The 18,708-nt window shown below is 50.3% G+C and overlaps 2 protein-coding genes across 7 annotated transcripts; one reads left to right on the plus strand and one right to left on the minus strand.

Moving 5' to 3' along the window:
* Positions 1–170: 170 nt before the first annotated feature.
* Positions 171–4,106, minus strand: CIB1 (calcium and integrin binding 1). 4 transcript variants are annotated; one of them, XM_054667941.2, is made up of 8 exons: positions 3,772–3,929; positions 3,606–3,640; positions 3,080–3,145; positions 2,155–2,263; positions 1,294–1,444; positions 1,032–1,150; positions 855–943; positions 171–427 (listed from the first exon to the last, which is right to left on the minus strand). In XM_054667941.2, the coding sequence occupies exons 1-8, from the start codon at positions 3,820–3,822 to the stop codon at positions 406–408; spliced, it is 642 nt and encodes a 213-aa protein (XP_054523916.1). In that variant the 5' UTR covers positions 3,823–3,929; the 3' UTR covers positions 171–405. The 4 variants fall into 4 exon arrangements, with proteins under 4 accessions (XP_054523916.1, XP_063651440.1, XP_510591.2 ...); XM_063795370.1 differs by having other exon boundaries at positions 2,155–2,383; XM_510591.6 differs by lacking the exon at positions 3,080–3,145 and having other exon boundaries at positions 3,772–4,106.
* GDPGP1 (GDP-D-glucose phosphorylase 1) lies at positions 4,077–13,021 on the plus strand. 3 transcript variants are annotated; one of them, XM_054667939.2, is made up of 5 exons: positions 4,077–4,226; positions 4,456–4,530; positions 5,996–6,114; positions 8,425–8,481; positions 10,869–13,021. In XM_054667939.2, the coding sequence occupies exon 5, from the start codon at positions 10,878–10,880 to the stop codon at positions 12,033–12,035; it is 1,158 nt and encodes a 385-aa protein (XP_054523914.1). In that variant the 5' UTR covers positions 4,077–4,226; positions 4,456–4,530; positions 5,996–6,114; positions 8,425–8,481; positions 10,869–10,877; the 3' UTR covers positions 12,036–13,021. The 3 variants fall into 3 exon arrangements, with proteins under 3 accessions (XP_054523914.1, XP_001168711.1, XP_063651439.1); XM_001168711.7 differs by lacking the exon at positions 5,996–6,114 and having other exon boundaries at positions 4,078–4,226; XM_063795369.1 differs by having other exon boundaries at positions 4,226–4,530.
* Positions 13,022–18,708: the final 5,687 nt, after the last annotated feature.

An 18,708-nucleotide genomic window follows, 5' to 3' on the forward strand; every position in this document is an offset into this window, starting at 1 on the left:
CTGCTGCCCCTTCATCCTCACACCCTCCCACGGGGACAGCCAGCATGGGTGCGGCTTGACTTCCCACTGGCCTCTGCTCGATATGCTGCTTATTCCTAGGATGATTAAAGGCTCTTAGAAGAGAAGTCCAGTCCTTCCTCATACCAGTGTATCTCATGTCACACATAGGGTCAAACTTCTAAACCTTTATTACTGATTAGTACAAACACAAACGGAGCAATGACAGCAGCAGTGAGGAGAGGCCCTGACAACGAGGGCCGCCCCTGCCCGGGGTGAGGCTGCACAGGGCCAGCTCCAGGCTGGGCCAGCTTGGCCCGCACTGGCAACACAGGCTTGACCTTGGCCACAGCTCAGCAGTAGAAAGGTTCTCGGACAGGGTGCCGGGACACAACGCTGGGGCTGCTGTCACAGGACAATCTTAAAGGAGCTGAACAAGAGAAAAGTGGTGGCTTTTCCGCTGGAAGAGGAGGGTGGGGACTAAACCCAAACTTGCCCCCTTCTCCCTTTAGACCCTTCTTTGGAACGGGCTGTGTTCCGTGTGTCAGCCCCTCTGGAAGAACCCCCCGAGACATCCAGAGGGGGTTTTCTGGACCCGCACACAGGGTCAGAGCTTCTAAACCTTTATTACTAATTAGTACAAACACAGAGCAATGACAATGGCAGTGGGAAGGGGAGAGGTCTTGACAAGGAGGGCTGCCCCTGCCCGGGGCGAGACTGCCAGCTTAGCCAGCCCTGTGTGTGGGGACTGGGGCTTTCTCTCACCCTGGCACCACCTCCTGTAGCCATGTCCTAGGCCTAGAGGCAGCAGGTCGGAACCTGCAGGTACCCAGAATGAAGGGGGACCACCGTCATACCTGGCAAAGTCTGGAGAACGGGAGATGACGTGCTGGAACTCAGAGAGGTTGATGGTTCCATCCCTGTCAATGTCAGACTCCTCCAGGATCTGGGAAAGGGAGAGTTTCAGGCCAGAGCCCCAGCTGCTCCCTCCCGCTCCCAGGCCCAGCTGGGGCAGGGCCTGCTCAGCTGCTCACGTTGTCGATGAGCTGCTTCATCTCAGACGCACTAAGCCGTGTGTCCTCGCCCTCTCCCGTGAGGCAGTTCACCAGCCGGCTCAGGTCTTCTCTGTTCAAGGTTCCGTCATCATCAAAGTCTAGAGAGCAGACACAGGAAGCCAAAAGACACGGTTGGGAGGGGCTCTGAGGTTCCCCAAACGGCGCCCATTTCCCAAGCAGGGCCACCACGAAGCCCACGTGGGAAGGGGTGGTGTCCTGCCGGGCTGCTCCTGGTTCTCACCAAAGATGCGGAAGGCATAATGGGACTTGATGTCCGGCGTGGCTGTGTCACTGAACACACTGAGGAGATCCAGGAAGTCCTCAAAGCTAAGGCTGTCTTTGGCTGGGGATGTGGAGAAGACCCTGCAGATTCGCTCCTTGAAGGGGTTGGCCTAGGAGAACAAACGCCACAGGACGTGGCCCAGGTCACACACTCACTAAAGCCTACCAGAAACTTGAGAGAGCAGGTCACAGGACCAGCGCCAGGGAGCTCAGGCTCGCGGGGGTGAACAGTCAGTGCTTTGGGGCCAACATGGAGGGCAGCGGGGGCACAGGAAAGCAAACTGACCCAGTGGGGAAGGGACTGAGATGGCTTCCTGGGAGTCAAGTGTTTAACCCAAAGGCAGGTCACGTGCAACGTAAGTGTGGGCAGAGAGGGAACAAGAAGTCATCCTAAACAAAGGGAACGAGATGGGCTGGTGATTTGAAAACACAAATATTTAACTGAACAGCTATTGTGTTACAGGCACCGGGCCAGGCCCTTTGCACAGAAATTTTGCAGCAGCCCTGCGGAGTGGCAATCAGCCTCTAGAACACGGTTCCTCAAACTCTAATAAGGCACCTCAACTCCTCTTAAGGGACAAAACTTCTTTGAACTTCCAAGATTATGTTCTAGAATCCCCATTTGAAAAGCACCATTCTAGATAACTCTGCCAGGTGATTTTGGTAAAGTCCTTGCCCCTAGAAAATTAGAACTAAGCAGAAAAATGACCAGAGTGGGGACCAGTGACCCCATGATCCCAAAGCTAGTGGCAGATGGAGTTAGGGGGTCTAGCAGGGAGGGAGTGGTGGGAGAGGTGTCAAAGGAGGGGAGCGCTTGCACCTTGAGCTCTGGAAGGCTGAGAATCTGCTCGAAGGGCACTTGTGCCCGAAGTGACGACTCCACGCTCCGCTGCTCCTGGGGAAGCAGCTCACAAAACCGCCTGTGGGCTCTGGTAGAGAGAGGGGAACTGTCGGTGTTCTCAGCGATCGGTCTCCCTGTGTGTTCATTCCCACTCCTTGCCTGCTGCTCATCATCAACCAGGTGAGGAGCTAAAACCACGTACACAGAACTTCCGAGTCATCAGGCAACAGTAAGCAAAAGGACATGTCACAAGGCAGTACAGCCTAGGAGTCTATTCTTGCAATGAGTATTTACTGAGCATTTACTATGTGCTTGGCACTGATTCTAGAGATCCCCAAGGGATGAAGAAGTTGGGAAAGGAGCCAGAAGTTGGCCCTAAAGAATTGGCCAGGCACGGTGGCTCACACCTGTAATCCCAGCACTTTGGGAGGCCAAGGCGGGTGGAGCATTTGAGGTCAGGCCTCTGAGACCAGTCTGAGCAACATGGTGAACCCCTTCTCTACTAAAAATACAAAAATTAGCCGGGCATGGTGGCGGGTGCCTATAATCCCAGCTACTCAGGAGGCTGAGGCAGGAGAATCGCTTGAACCCGGAGGCAGGAGAATCACTTGAACCCGGAGGCAGAGCCTGCAGTGAGCCAAGATCGTGCCCCAGCACTCCAGCCTGGGCGACAGAGCGAGACTCTGTCTCAAAAAAAAAAAAAACGGAGAAAAGAGCAAAACCAAAAATCTCATTCTCACCTTCACTCCAGGGATCTCTTACCCTCAAAGCCTCCTTTTTAGCAACCACACTGAACTGTCCTCCTCGGCCTCCACCTCCTTCCCATGAGCTTATCTTTGCCACAGGAACCTGGCCTGCATAAATCTGGCAAAAGGGCTTCCAGCCCAAGTTCAAATCTACTTACTCAGAGTGTTGTCTTAAGCAGTCACCAAACCTTTCTGAACCTGTTTCATTGTCCAGTACCTCTCTCCTAAAGATTAAATTAGGTAATGCAGGCAACCATTTAGCACAGTCCCTGGCACATGGTGAGTGCTCAGAAAGCGATAACGGTTACTGTATTATTCAGGTAAAGTTGGGAGAAGGAGCCGGGCTCCCCAAGGCTTCTGTGGTTTAGCCACTGGGCAAGGTCGGCCCCAGCCGGACTGGGGCAGGAAGTTCGGCAGTGCTGAAGCTAGTGGAGCTCAGGGTCAAAGAGCGCCTAACTTTTCCTGGAGGCTGTAAGGTGGCTCCGCGGTGCCACGCTGGGGCCTCAGGCGAGGGCAGGGAGGGCGTGCCGGGAGGAGGGCGCAGCCCGGGCTAGGTCTCCCGGCCTCCAGCTCCCGCTCCTCTGCAGACCTCAGGCCAGCCCCCGCCCCTCCCTCGGGACAGCGCCCCCGAAGCTGTCTCTAGAGGATCCCGGGGTCGGAGGCAGGGTTCAAGGCAGCACTTACAGGAGGATCTCCTGCTTCGTCAGGAACGTCAAGTCCTGGAAGGCAAAGCCAGAGCGGGGATTAGCGGACCGCTGGGAGGCCGCGGCCGCCCCGCAGCCAGCTCCCGGACCCTGCTCCCGAGAAGAGGCCCGCACGCGAGCTCCCCAGGGCCAGGCGTCCCGCGCACCTGGTACTCGGCCAGCAGCTCCTTGGACAGGCGACTGCCCGAGCCCCCCATCGCCCCGCCGCGCGCACAGCTCCGCCAACTCGCCTCGAGACGCAGACAACTTTCTCACTTCCGCCCTTGAGCCGCGTCACTGCCCGGTCCCCGCGGCAACCGCTCCTGGGGCCACCACCCCCGGGCCCGCCCCCTCCTAAAAGCTGCCAGGCGTTCCCAGCCGGGTTTGGCAGGCGAGCTGCCGGCTCCAAGCGGTCCTAGGCGAGCTGGAGGCGGGGCCCGGGGAGGGGCCCGACGCTCCGGGGCGGAGCCCGGGACTCACGGCCCCGCCTCCGGGGTGGGAGGGGGCGGGCCACGCCGCGCGCGTGCGTGCTGGCTGCGTATGCGTCACGGGCGTCGTGACCTCGCTGTGGCCCCGGCAGCGGCTGCGGGGAAAGTCGGGAGGTGCATCCGCTTCGGCTGCAGTAGGTGGTGGCGGCGGCAGCCCTGGGTGGGGTCCCATAGGGGCATCTGAGAAGTCACTGGAGCTAGCGTTTCCGGGAAACCTGGAGACTCGCTGAGTGGCGGGGGTCGTCGGCTGCCCCTCTGCCCAGCAAGGGCTTTTCTAGATGTTATCATCAGGCAATCGCTGCACCTGTCGCAGCCCCCAAGCCACCTCTTCCAGAAGTAACCATAACCTTGCTTCCTTCTTAGGCTATTTACTGAGGACCCACTGGATGTCAAGCATTGTGCATAGTTTTCTTCGATTGTTGCAACATCCCTTGCAAGGTAGGTTCCCATTTTACAAAGATGGAAATACGTAAGTCCAAAGGGTGTTAGTGATTTTTCCGGGCGCCGGCATTTAGAAGGTAATCGGTCCAGTCCAAGGCACTTTTAAAGGCTCTCCACTGCTGTTCTCATCATTCCAGCTGACCTGCCGTCCTTTTGACTCCATCTCACCCCTAGACTGCTGACCCTTTGCTTTTGTCCCCTCTTAACCTCTAGGATAATGTTTGGCACATAGTAGGCTCTCAGTAAATATCATCGAATGCATAATAAATGAATGAACGTATACTATTGCAAAAGGTAAGGATTCCAAACTGCTGGGAGGAGGAAGTGGAGGTTGTGTTGGTCAGGCTGGGATTAATTCTTGATCCTTCCAATCCATTATACTTGCTGCTCTTTGTAAAGTCTAAATCTGAGCATGTTAGTCTCAGTTTATAACCATTAAATGGTTAAAAACCCAAATCCTGGCCCTCTGTAACTGGACTTCCTCCTATTGGCTCTCTGTGTTTCAGCCACTTTGGGCCCTCGGTCCCTCTTCCATCTCATCCTCAGGGAAGCCTTTCCTGACTCCCTAGACTGCCTAGGAATCTACTTTACACTGGAAGAATACCCAGTGCTCTCCTTGGCAGCATGTGTTTGATAAGACCCACTGTATTAACATGTACATTCCATCATTGTAGAAATATTCAAGGCCAGGCGCGGTGGCTCATGCCTGTAATCTCAGCACTTTGGGAGGCTGAAGCAGGCGGATCACTTGAGGCCAGTTCAAGACCAGCATGGCCAACATGGCAAAACCCCATCTCTACTAAAAATACAAAAATTAGCCAGACATGGTTAAACCTGGGAGCTGGAGGTTGCAGTGAGCGGAGATTGTGCCACTGCAGTCCAGCCTGGGCAACAGAGTGAGACTCTGTCTCAAAAAATAAAAATAAAAAAAAATAACTAGGGTATAGGCCCATCCCAACCTGATCATTTTTCTCTTTTTTTTTTTGAGACAGAGTCTCGCTGTGTCGCCTAGGCTGGAGTGCAGTGGCACGATCTCGGCTCACTGCAAGCTCCGCCTCCTGGGTTCACGCCATTCTCCTACCTTAGCCTCCCCAGCAGCTGGGACTACAGGCACCCGCCACCACGCCCGGCTAATTTTTTTGTATTTTTGGTAGAGATGGGGTTTCACCCTGTTAGCCAGGATGGTCTGGATCTCCTGACCTCGTGATTCGCCCACCTCGGCCTCCCAAAGTGCTGGGATTACAGGCGTGACCCACCGTGCCCGGCCGATCATTTTTCTCTTAATAGCAAGCTCTTTCTGTCCAAGAAAGAGTTAGTCTTCTGTTAGTAAAAGCTTAGGCAAAAAGCAAGAAGCTGTCATTATGTCTCCTGTACTAAATAGACCTTGTTTGCCTCTTACAAGCCAAGGCGAATACCTGGACTGCATGGTAATAAGTATCTGTCTTCTTTTTTTTTGAGACAGAGTTTCACTCTTGTTGCCCAGGCTGGAGTGCAATGGCATGATCTCAGCTCACCGCAACCTCCGCCTCCTGAGTTCAAGCAATTCTCCTGCCTCAGCCTCCTGAATAGCTCGGATTACAGGCATGTGCCACCACACCCAGCTAGTTTTGTATTTTTAGTAGAGACGGGGTTTCTCCATGTTGGTCAGGCTGGTCTCGAACTCCCAACCTCAGGTGATCGCCTGTCTTGGCCTCCCAAAGTGCTAGGATTACAGGCGTGCGCCACTGCACCCAGCCATAAGTATCTCTTTATAGTGAAGACATGAGAGTCAGCTTTGTGCCTGGTGACCAGCTGTGATCTAGATCTCTCAGTCACTTCACTTGGCTCTGAACCCTTCATGGAACAACCTTTGGTTTTCATTTTGCTTCCTGATTCATTTTGTACACTGACCAGCCAGCAAGAACCTTTTGTGCCATTTGGCACATTTCTCATTGTAAATTATTTTTATTTGTGAGATGGAGTCTCACTCTGTCACCAGGCTGGAGTACAGTGGTATGATCTTGGCTTACTGCAACCTCTGCCTCCCAGGTTCAACTGATTCTCATGCCTCAGCCTCCTGAGTAGCTGGGATTACAGGAGTGCACCACCACACCCAGCTAATTTTTGTATTTTTTTTTAGTAGAGACGGGGTTTCACCATGTCGGCCAGGATGGTCTCGATCTCCTGATCTCTTGATCCGCCTCCCTCAGCCTCCCAAAGTGCTGAGCCACCACGCCCGGCCTCTCATGGTAGATTATTAAATGGGCAGTCTGAATCATTTGGTAGTCCTCGGTGAATCTGGTTAGCATATTGTCCCTCCTGTACCTGATCAACTCTTGGTACAGTGATAAAACCGAGCTGCTGATATACTTTTATTTTTCATTTTATTTATTTTTTTGAGACAGAGTCTCACTCTGTCGCCAGGCTGGAGTGCAGTGGTGCGATCTTAGCTCACTGCAACCTCTGCCTCCCAGATTCAAGCGATTCTCCTGCCTTAGCCTCCCGAGTAGCTGAGATTACAGACGCCCACTACCACACCTGGCTAATTTTTTTGTATTTTTAGTAGAGACAGGGTTTCACCATATTGGCCAGGCTGGTCTCGAACTCCTGACCTCGTGATCCACCCACCTTGGCCCCCCAAAGTGCTGGGATTACAGGCGTGAGCCACCGTGCCCGGACTTTATTGTAATTTTCTTTTTTTCCCTTTTTTTTTTTTTTTTGAGATGGAGTCTTGCTCTTTCACCAGGCTGGAATGCAGTGGCACCACTTCAGTTCACCACAACCTCCACCTCCCAGGTTCAAGTGATTCTCCTGCCTCAGCCTCCCAAGTAGCTGGGACTACAGGTGTGTGCCCACCACCACGCCCAGCTAATTTTTGTATTTTTAGTAGAGACAGGGTTTCACCATGTTGGCCAGGATGGGCTCGGTATCTTGACCTCGTGATTCACCTGCGTCAGCCTCCCAATGTGCTGGTCCAGGGATTACAGGTGTGAGCCACCGCACCCAGCCCCTCATTGTGATTTTGATTTGCCTTTTCTTATTGATTAATGACGTTAAACATCCCAAATGTGCTTGTTGGCCATCTTTATATCTTATTTGAAAAAATGTCTAAGATTATCTCTTTTTTTTCTCCTTTTTTTGGTTTTGTATTATTTTTATTATCTCGTTTTAAATTTTTTCGCCTGTCAGATAAGATTCTCTTTTATTAGAATAAGATACTACATTAGTCAGGCCTGGTGCAAGTGCCTGTGGTCCCAGCTACTTGGGAGGCTGAGGTGGATGGATTGCTTGAGTCTGGGAGGCAGACATTGCAGTAAGGTGAGAATAAGATACTACATTTGATCATCAAAATTATGCTTAGCTTCACTTTTTTGTTGTTGTTGTCTTTTACCTTGCAGCTCCAGCTCAAAGGATTAGCTTCACTTTTAAACATTTTTGGCCAGGTGCGGTGGCTCACGCCTGTAATCCCAGCACTTTGGGAGGCCAAGGCAGGTGGATCACCTGAGGTCAGGAGTTCGAGACCAGCCTGGCCAACATGGTGAAACCTGGTCTTTCCTAAAAATACAAACATTAGCCAGGCGTGGTGACACACACCTGTAGTCCCAGCTACTCAGGAGGCTGAGGCATGAAAATCACTTGAACCTGGGTGGTGGAGGTTGCAGTGAGCCAAGATCGTGCCACTGCACTGCAGCCTGGCTGACAGAGTGAGATTCTGTCTTTAAAAAAAAAAATTGACCATCTGAACCATTTCTAAGTGTATAGTCGTGTTAAGCACATTCACGATGTTGTGCAGCAAATCTCCAGGACGTTTTCATCTTGCAAACTAAGCTTCAATACTCATTAAACTTAGCTTGACTTTTGATATGTAATTTTTTATATGTTTTGTTTCCTTTCTGTTTTATTAACATGAAGTTTCTGGACCAGCAGAGCTGAAGGAACCCAAACTTGGACTGAAGTGACTCTACTAAGGTAATGCCTCCTTTTGACATCCTACCTGGGCCAGTGGCAGACCCCTCTCCCTGACAGTGCTGGGTCCAGGGCTCCAGGCAGCCAGGGGAAGATGAAGACAGGCAGTAATTTCCCCCTTGAAAGGTTGGCCCTGGACACTTACCCACACATCAGTGCCATCCTCACCCAAATGTTTCTATGCATGACCAATTGGAATCACTATGGAACATGGAAAAGCTTTTCCCACAAAAGAAGTGGTCATCTTTGAAACCCTGAGCACTCTCATGCACTGGAACTCAGGTATGATTTTCTGGAGGGCAGTTTGATGGTGTGTATCAAAAATCTGAGCCATGGGAATTTGAGACCACCTGAACAGCATAGCAAGGCCCTGTCTCTACCAAAAACAAAACAAAAACAAAACAAAATAAAACCAAAACCTGAGCCATGGACCTACTCTGACCCAGTGGTATACCAGGATTTTATTTTAAAGGAAAATAAAAACATGACATGTTCAATGATGAGTGTGTGAGTGTATAGGATGTTCATTGCCACATTGTGTATAATAGAATGAAACTAGCTACAACCTATATAAACAGTTGAAGATTGGTTAAAAAGTCAAGATCCATCTATGTATGAAAATGAAGCTAAACATAAATTGTGATTTTTCCTTAGGCATTATAACAAAGGGTTATATTTTATCTTTATTGTTTCTCCATTAAAAAAATTTACTCAATATATATAATTTTTAGAAAGAAAAAATAGTTGATCTATATGAGACATAAAATGTGTGTGTGTGTGTGTGTGTGTGTGTGTGTGTGTGTGTGTATTAGTCTGTTCTCACACTGCTGTGAAGAAATACCCAAGACTGGGTAATTTATAAAGGAAAGAGGTTTTATTGACTCACAGTTCTGCAAGGGTGGACAGGCCTCAGGAAACTTAGAATCATGACAGAAGGGGAAGCAAACACATCCTTCTTCACATGGCAGCAGCAGGGAGACGTGCAGAGCAAAGAGGGAGGTAAAGCCTCTTATAAAACCATCAGATCTCATGAGAACTCACTATCACGAGAACAGCATGGAGGTGACCGCCCCCATGATTCATTTACTTTCCACCGGGCCCCTCCCACAACAAGTGGGGATTATAGGAACCACAAGATGAAATTTGGGTGGAGACATAGCCAAACCATATCTATCTATCTATCTATCTATCTATCTATCTATATATTTTTTTGAGACAGAGTTTCACTCTTACTGTCCAGGCTGGACTGCAATGGTGCGATCTCGGCAGTGCCTGGTGGCACATGCCTGTAGTTCCAGATACTTGGGATGCTGAGGTGAAAGAATCCCTTGAGCCTGGGAGGTCAAGGCTTCAGGGAGACATGTATGCACCACTGCACTCCTGCCTGGGTGACAGAGTGAGAACCTGTTTCAAAATAAAATAGGCCGTGGCTGGGCGCAGTGGCTCACACCTGTAATCCCAGCACTTTGGGAAGCCGAAGTGGGTGGATCACCTGAGGTCAGGAGTTCAAGACCAGCCAGACCAACATGGTGAAACCCTGTCTCTACCAAAAATACAAAATTAGCTGGCTGTGGTGGCACATTCCTATAATCCCAGCTACTTGGGAGGCTGAGGCCGGAGAATCGCTTGAACCTGGGAGGTAGAGGTTGCAGTGAGCCAAGATAGCGCCATTGCACTCCAGCCTGGGTGACAGAGTGATAAATAAATAAATAAATAGGCCAGGTGCGGTGGCTCAGGCCTGTAATCCCAGCACTTTGGGAAGCCGAGAGGGGAGGGTCACCGGAGGTCAGGAGTTCAAGACCAGCCTGGCCAATGTGGTGAAACCCTGCCTCTACTAAAAATACAAAAATTAGCCGGGCCTGGTGGCGGGTGCCTATAATTCCAGCTGCTTGGGAGGCTGAGGCATGAGAATCACTTGAACCCAGGAGGTGGAGGTTGCAGTGAGCCAAGATCGCGCCGCTGCCCTCTAGCCTGGGCAACAGAGTGAGACTCTGTCTCAAAAAAATAAAAATAAATAAATAAGCTGGGCATGTTGGTTCATGCCTGTAATCCCAGCACTTTGGGAGGCCAAGGCAAAGGGATCACCCGATGTCAGGAGTTCAAGACCAGCCTGGCCAACATGGTGAAACACCATCTCTACTAAAAATACAAAAATTACCCGGGCATGGTGGTGCCTGCCTGTAACCCCAGCTGCCCAGGAGGCTGAGGCGGGAGAACCGCTTGAACCCAGGAGGTGGAGGTTACAGTGAACCAAGATCACTGCCACTGCACTCCAGCCTGGGTGACAGAGTGAGACTCCATCTCAAAAAAATAAATAAATAAATAAATACAATGACAATCTCTGGAGGTGGGTTACCATCATGTGTTTTCATCTTTTATGACTATTTCAGGTCAGCTCTATGGCTCTTCCACATGATTCAAACGAAACTTCCTATTTGCTGCCTCCCAACAATGAAGACTGGGGCGGGCAAACCATTCCTGACTTTGTTTATGGGCAGAAGGATCTCACGGCAGAAGGGATTCAGTGGCCAAGGAATGCACCTGGCATCCCGGATGCTCTGCCACAATCTCCCTTTGATGCTGCACTCTGCTCTGCCTGGAAGCAGCGGGTGGAGCTGGGGCTGTTTCGCTACCGTCTACGGGAGCTACAGACCCAAATCCTCCCTGGTGCTGTGGGTTTCGTGGCTCAGCTGAATGTGGAGCGTGGTGTGCAGAGGAGGCCCCCGCAGACCATCAAGAGCGTGAGGCAAGCATTTGACCCTGTACAGTTCAACTTCAACAAGATCCGGCCCGGAGAAGTCCTCTTCCGTTTGCACCGGGAGCCTGATCTCCCTGGGACTCTGCTGCAAGAAGACATCCTGGTGGTGATCAACGTCAGCCCCCTGGAGTGGGGCCACGTGCTGCTGGTGCCTGAGCCTGCCCGCCAGCTCCCCCAGCGCCTGCTGCCGGGTGCACTGAGGGCAGGGATTGAGGCTGTGCTGCTGAGCTTACACCCGGGCTTCCGTGTCGGCTTCAACAGCCTGGGAGGCTTGGCCTCGGTGAACCACCTCCACCTGCATGGCTATTACCTGGCCCACAGACTGCCCGTGGAGCAGGCGCCAAGCGAGCCCCTGGACCCTGGAGGCCATTTGCATCTGCTCCAGGACCTCCCAGCTCCTGGCTTCCTCTTTTACGCTCGTGGGCCAGGGCCTGACTTGGAGTCCTTGATAAGCAGGGTATGTCGGGCCACTGATTATCTGACTGACCATGAGATTGCTCATAACTTGTTTGTCACCCGGGGAGCTCCGCCAGGAAAGACATCACCTTCCTCAGCCCTCACAGGGGTCCGAGTAATTCTGTGGGCCCGGAAGTCCAGCTTTGGGATAAAGGACGGTGAAGCTTTCAATGTTGCCCTCTGTGAGCTGGCTGGGCACCTCCCTGTCAAAACATCCCAGGACTTCAGCAGCCTGACAGAGGCAGCTGCTGTGGCCCTCATTCAGGACTGTCGGCTGCCCCCATCCCAGGCAGAAGAGGTACAGGCAGCACTGGTAGCCCTGATGTCCCAGGAAGAGCAATAATACTTCTGGATGTATTTATGTTCTTTTTTTCTTTTCTTTTGAGATAGGGTCTCACTCTGTCCCCAGGCTAGAGTGTAGTGGTATGATCCTGGCTCACTGTAGCCTCCACCGCTGGGGCTGAAGTGATCCTCCCACCTCAGCCTCTTGAGTAGCTGAGACTACAGGCGTGCACCACCACACACCTGGCTTTTTTTTTTTTTTTAACGATTAGGTGATTTTGTATTTTTTTATATAGACAGCGTTTCACCATGTTGCCCAGGCTGGTCTTGAACTCTTGGGCTGAAGCAATCCTCCCACCTCGGCCTCCCAAAGTACTGAGATGACAGGAGTGAGCCCCTGGATTCTTTTCTGTTTCTTTTTTTTTTTTTTTTTTGAGACAGAGTCTCGCTCTGTCACCTAGGTTGGGGTGCACTGGCACAATCTCGGCTCACTGCAACCTCCACCTCTAGGGTTCGAGTGATCCTCCTGGCTCAGCCTCCCAAGTAGCTGGGACTACAGGCTCCTGCCACCAAACCCGGCTAATTTTTTTGTATTTTTAAAAGAGAAGGGGTTTCACCACATTGGCTAGGCTGGTCTTGAACTCCTGACTTTAGGTGATCCGCCCGCCTCGGCCTCCCAAAGTGCTGGGATTACAGGCGTGAGCCACCACACCCAGCCAGGATGTATTCATTTTCTACCTGATGAGTCCCTTTCCAGAGCACTGTCCATCATAGTCATTTGGACATTTATTTTCATGGCTGCCTTCTCACCTGTCTCAGCCTAAGAAGAAGGATGAAGAAAGCTGATAATGATCTCTTAAAGGGGAGAAAGATAATGGTCTCTTTAAAGGGGAGCTGATAGTGGTCTCTTTAAAGGGGAGAAAATCTGGAATAATTCTACTGAGTAAGACATCATGAATGTATCTGCTACCTCTCCCCGTTCTTCTTGTTCAAGCCCCAGGGGTGTTAAAAAGGAGAGTGTGTGACAGTTACACACTCCTGACTTTACATTTGGATTTTGTCTTCCTTTTATATCAAATGTTAGCAAGGTAATAGTGCATGTGCCTCCAGTATTGAGCTGCCACTTCTGTTCTCAGCCTCTCTGTTTATTCCCCTTTGCTCACCACTTATTTTTATTGCTTTGTCCCTTCTTTCCATTTAGCCCTGCTCCACCCAAATGCCCCACTCCTTCACTTTCCCTGCCACCTTGAGCTTTCCTCTAGCCCCCAACACCAAGTTGAATGCTCTTCACTGACATCATCTGATGTAAAAACACAGTGTTGTCACAACTTTCCGGGTGCACGTCTTTTTTTGTTTTGTTTTTTGTAAGGCTGGGGTGCAGTGGTGCGATCACAGCTCACTGCAGACCCAAACTCTTGAGCTCAAGCCACCATCACACCTGGCTAATTTTTAAATTTTTTGTAGAGATAGGGTCTTGCTATGTTGCCCGGGTTGCTGTCAAACTCCTGGCCTTAAGAAATCCTCCCACCTCGGCCTCCCAGAGTGCTGAGATGCCACCACACCTTGGTGCAGGTTTTTTGTTGTTTTTTTTTTTTGACACAGGGTCACTGTCATCCAGGCTGGAGTGCAGTGGTATGAAGACAGCTAACTGCAGCTTCAACCTCCTGGGCTCAAACAATACTCCCATCTCAGCCTCCCTAGTAGCTGGGACCACAGGCAGGCGCCACCACACCCGGCTATTTTTTTGGAGAGACAGCGTCTTGCCAAGTTGCCCAGGCTGGTCTCGAACTCCTGGCCTCAAGATCCTCCCACCTCAGCCTCCCAAAGTGCTGAGATTATAGGCATGAGCCACTGCACCTGGCCTGAGTTTTTTTTTTTTTTTTTCTTGAATCGGAGTTTCACTCTGTTGCCCAGGCTGGAGTGCAGTGGCGTGATCTCGGCTCACTGCGTCCTCCGCCTCCTGGGTTCAAGCAATTCAGCCTGAGTCTTCTTAATACCCCCATTCAAAACGGGATGGAGACTGACAGTTTGTACTTTGTTCAAGGTCAGACAGCTGGCGTCGGGACTGCAGCACAGGCAGGTACCAGAAGATGAGCTGGGACAATGTGTGCTTGTGACCGCCTCTCCAGTCAGTGGTTCCCATGGTGGGTAGCACTGTCCTTAACAGTTTGCCCTCCCTGAGCCTCACAGCCATCCCTCTTGGGGTCTTTCCCAAGCACTTTAGAAGCTCCTCTTGATGTAGACACAAAATCCAAAGCTAAGTCGTTGTTCCTCCGTCTGCATCTGAGTCAATGTGGGAAATTTTTTTTTATCTCATTGCTTTGTTCTGTCCTGTTTCTCCAGACATTTCACACTGGTTCCAGAGGAACTAGTCAGTAGACACTATTCTAAGAGAGTATGTGGGTGTGAAATCTCATTTTCCTTTTAGCTCCCTTGAATGTTATACAGCAAAAGTAAAAGAAGTCTTGGGTTGGCTGGGCACGTTGGCTCACACCTTTAATCCTAGCACTTTGGGAAGCCAAGACAGGCAAATTCTTGTCAGGAGTTCGAGACCAGCCTGGCCAACATGGTGAAACCCCGTCTCTACTAAAAACACAAAAATTAGCTGGGTGTGGGCACACATCTATAGTCCCAGCTACTCAGGAGGCTGAGGCAGGAGAATCGCTTGGACCTGGGAGGCGGAGGTGACAGTGAGCCGAGATCGCGCCACTGCATTCCAGCCTGGGCGGCAGAGAGAGACTTTGTCTCAAAAAAAAAAAAAGAAAGAAAGAAAAGAAAAAAACATTTACCATTCTATCAGAAAATGTTGACCACCCTCATATTTTTGGTAAACTGCAGTAATTTTTCCTTAATACTTTTTGCAAGCTTTTGCATGCATAAGCTCCAGTATCACACTTAATTTTGCTTGCTTGCTCTCTGAAGGGAGTTCGGATGACCATTACAGCAAAGTGGATTTTGCGTCCAAAGTGATAAGCCAAATATCAGGATTTTCCCAGTTTCTCCCTAGGACTGATGTTTAGAGGAAAGCCTTCCCTGACTCAAATATGTTTCTCCATATAAAAAGGGGAAAGTAAAATGGGTTTTCTTTCTGGTGGTATTTCCCAGCTATTTATATGCTTTGTGAATCTTCAGGAAGGGCATTTGGACTGCAGCTTTTTCTACTGAGTAGGAAACACGTAGGGGCCCTTTGTACTCCGAGCCCTGGGCTTTGAGTATGGTAGGAAGTGCTGACCCAGCCCAGGACCTCCCCACGTTTTTGCTTAACTCTTCATGCAGAGGCCGGGCACGGTGGCACACTCCTGTAATCCCAGCACTTTGGGAGGCCGAGGCGGGCAGATCACCGGAGGTCAGGAATTCAAGACCAGCCTGACCAACATGGTGAAACCCAGTCTCTACAAAAATAAAAAAATTAACCGGGCATGGTGGCATGTGCCTGTAATCCTAGCTACTCAGGAGGCTGAGGTGGAAGAATCGCTTCAACCCAGGAGGCAGAGGTTGCACTGAGCCAAGATCGTGCCATTGCACTCCAGCATGGGTGACAAAGCAAGACTCCATCTCAAAAAAAAATACAAAACAAGAAACGATAATCAGAACTCTTCATGCAGGGCCTCATGTACTAAGAGGGTTTAGACTTGATCTAATGGGAAACCTTGAAGAATACTTAATGTGGAGTAACAGCTTTGCATTTGAGGAAAAATACTTATGCTGTAATGGGGAGGATGGATGGAGTGAAGAATAGAATCAGGGAATCCAGTTAACAGACTGCTGAGGCCAGGTGCGGTAGCTCACGCCTGTAATCCCAGCAGCACTTTGGGAGACCAAGGCAGGTGGATCACCTGAGGTCAAGAGTTTGAGACCAGCCTGACCAACATGGTAAAACCCCGTCTCTACTGAAAATACAAAAATTAGCCCGGTGTGGTGGCAGATGCCTGTAATCCCAGCTACTCAGGAGGCTGACACAGGAAAATCACTTGAACCCGGGAGGCAGAGGGTGCAGTGAGCCGAGATTGAGCCATTGCACTCCAGCCTGGGCGACAGAGTGAGACTCTGTCTCAAAAAAAAAAAAAAAAAAATTGCTGAATTGTGGCAATTCAGGCAAGAAATGGTGGTCCAGGTCCTAGAACAGTCCCTAGAACACTAAATTGTTTGTTGATGCAATGAGTGTCCTGAAAGTCAAGGGACTGCAGAACATTTCCAGGAGGACCATTTCTTTCTTTCCTTTTTTCTTTTCTTTTGAGACGGAGTCTCACTGTGTCATCCAGGCTGGAGTGCAGTGGCACGATCTTGGCTCACTGCAACCTCTGCGTCCTGGATTCAAGCAATTCTCCTGCCTAGGCCTCCTGAATAGCTGAGACTACAGGCGTGCGCCACCATGCCCAGCTAATTTTTGTATTTTTAGTAGAGACAGGGTTTCACCATATTGGCCAGGCTGGTCTCGAACTCCTGACCTCGTGATCCACCTGCCTCAGCCTCCCAAAGTGCTGGGATTACAGCCATGAGTCACCACACTGGCCTTTTTTTTCTTTTCTTTTCTTTTTTTTTTTTTTTTTTTTTTTTTTTAAGAGAGAGAGTCTCGCTGTATTGCCCAGCCTGGTCTCAAACTCCTGGCCTCCAGTAATCCTCCCGCCTCAGCTTCCCAAGGTGCTGGGATTAGCGATGTAGGCTACCACTCCTAGCCAGGAGGAGAGTTTCATATGAGAGTATCATATGCTGAGGAAAGATCAAGAAGTCTGTGAATCGGGCAGCCCATTTCTCCATCAGCCAGGAAGGACATTGGTGTTGAGGTTGACATACCTATCAAGGACAATAACTACCATGGCTTCCAGTGTTTTGATGAAACCTCAGATGCATGACCTCTGGTTTCACATTGCTGTATCCCTGTATAGAGGGTTGTAGCCCTCTATACATTTGCTGTGGCTGAACCAGGAAAGAAGGCATATGCAGATTTCTAGAGAAATTATAATTCCATCAAAGATTTTTTTGTTTGCTTGTTTTTTTTGAGACAGAGACTCCCTCTGTCGCCCAGGCTGGAGTGCAGTGGTGCGATCTCCGTTCACTGCAAGCTCCGGATTCACACCATTCTCCTGCCTCAGCCTTCCAAGTAGCTGGGACTACAGGCGCCCGCCTCCATGCCCAGCTAATTTTTATTTTTTTATTTTTTTATTTTTAGTAGAGAGGGGGTTTCACCGTGTTAGCCAGGATGGTCTTGATCTCGTGACCTGGTGATCCGCCCACCTTGGCCTCCCAAAGTGCTGGGATTACAGGCGTGAGCCATCACACCCGGCCAGATATTTGTTTTTTTAAATACGAGTTCTCACTCTGTCACCCAAGCTGAAGTGCAGTGGCATAATCATAGCTCACGGCATCCTCTTAACTCCCATGCTCAAGAGATCCTCCCACCTCAGTCTTCCTAGTAGCTGGGACTACAGGGCCTGCCACCTAGCCTGGCTGATTCTATGAAAGATTTTGAGGAGATGAGGAAGGCTGGTATCTTTCAAAGTGCAAAGTGATTTTGGTATAAACAGTTTCTTTGGGTTGCATTACATAGAAGTTTATCACTAACCTATGTTCCTGAACTATGAAACATGAATATGTGGGCAAAGAAATAGCTTATCTTTATAGACAATTAACAACAACAAAAACAGTCTATGAATTAGAGAATGTCCATGCCTTTTTTAGGCCGAGTTCAGTGGTTCATGCCTGTAATCCCACCACTTTAGGAAGCCAAGGTGGGCAGGTCACTTGAGGTCAGGAGTTCAAGATCAGCCTCGCCAACACAGCAAAACCCCATCTCTACAAAAAATACAAAAATTAGCCAGGCATGGTGGTGCGCACCTGTAGCCCCAGCTACTTGGGAGGCTGAAGTGGGAGGATTGCTTGAGCCTGGGAAGCTAAGTAAAGTTGCAGTGAGCTGCGATCACACCACTGCAATCCAGCCTGGGCTACAAAGCAAGACCCTTTCTCAAAAAAAAAAAAAAAAAAAAAAAGAACATGTCTTTTTAAAAGGATGGAAACATTTTAAGTGTTCTCTAGATTTAGCCACACAGTATAATTTTAGGGTGACAAGTTGAGCTGAGTTGGGTGGAGGTGGTGAGCAGAAATCAAAGTGGGTGGATGTCAGGAAGAGAAGGTGACAGTGAAGGAGCACTGTGATAAGGCGGTTTGGTTATTCCTTAATGGAGCTGTCTCAGTCCACCAGAGGCAAAGCCTTGAGAGGCACGTGGCCTTACCATGGCTGTCACTCTTGAATGCATAGGCTTTGCTAGCTAAACTTAGAGTTACTAAAGAATTGAGCCCGGCGTGGTGGCGCGCTCCTGTAGTCACAGCTACTGGGGAGGCTGAGGCAGGAGGATTGCTTGAGCCCAGGAGGTCCAGGCTGCAGTGAGCTATGATGGTGCATTCCACTGCACTCCAGCCTGGGCGACACGGCAAGACCCCGTCTCAAAAAAAAAAAAAAAAAAGAATTGAGGAGAGGCAAACAGCTATTTGTCCTGATTATATGCTTGGCCAAATTCCTTGGCCCGGGGTTTAGGGAAAGATGGGAGTGCGGTGAGAACTGGCTTCGAAGCGGGAGGGCTGCAAGTCCCATGATGCACCGGAGGAATCTGGCGTCGAGGCCGGCCAGCTCCAAAGGGCAAACGCTGTCTCCCCCACCCAAGGTGGCCTCGGCCGGCGCCCAAGTGGGTGTGGCTGCGGGAAAGCCCCGCCCCCAGGACGCTTCTCCAATGGGAACT

This window comes from Pan troglodytes, chromosome 16 (assembly GCF_028858775.2).
Source record: "Pan troglodytes isolate AG18354 chromosome 16, NHGRI_mPanTro3-v2.0_pri, whole genome shotgun sequence".
In the NCBI taxonomy this organism is placed as follows: Eukaryota; Metazoa; Chordata; class Mammalia; order Primates; family Hominidae; genus Pan; species Pan troglodytes.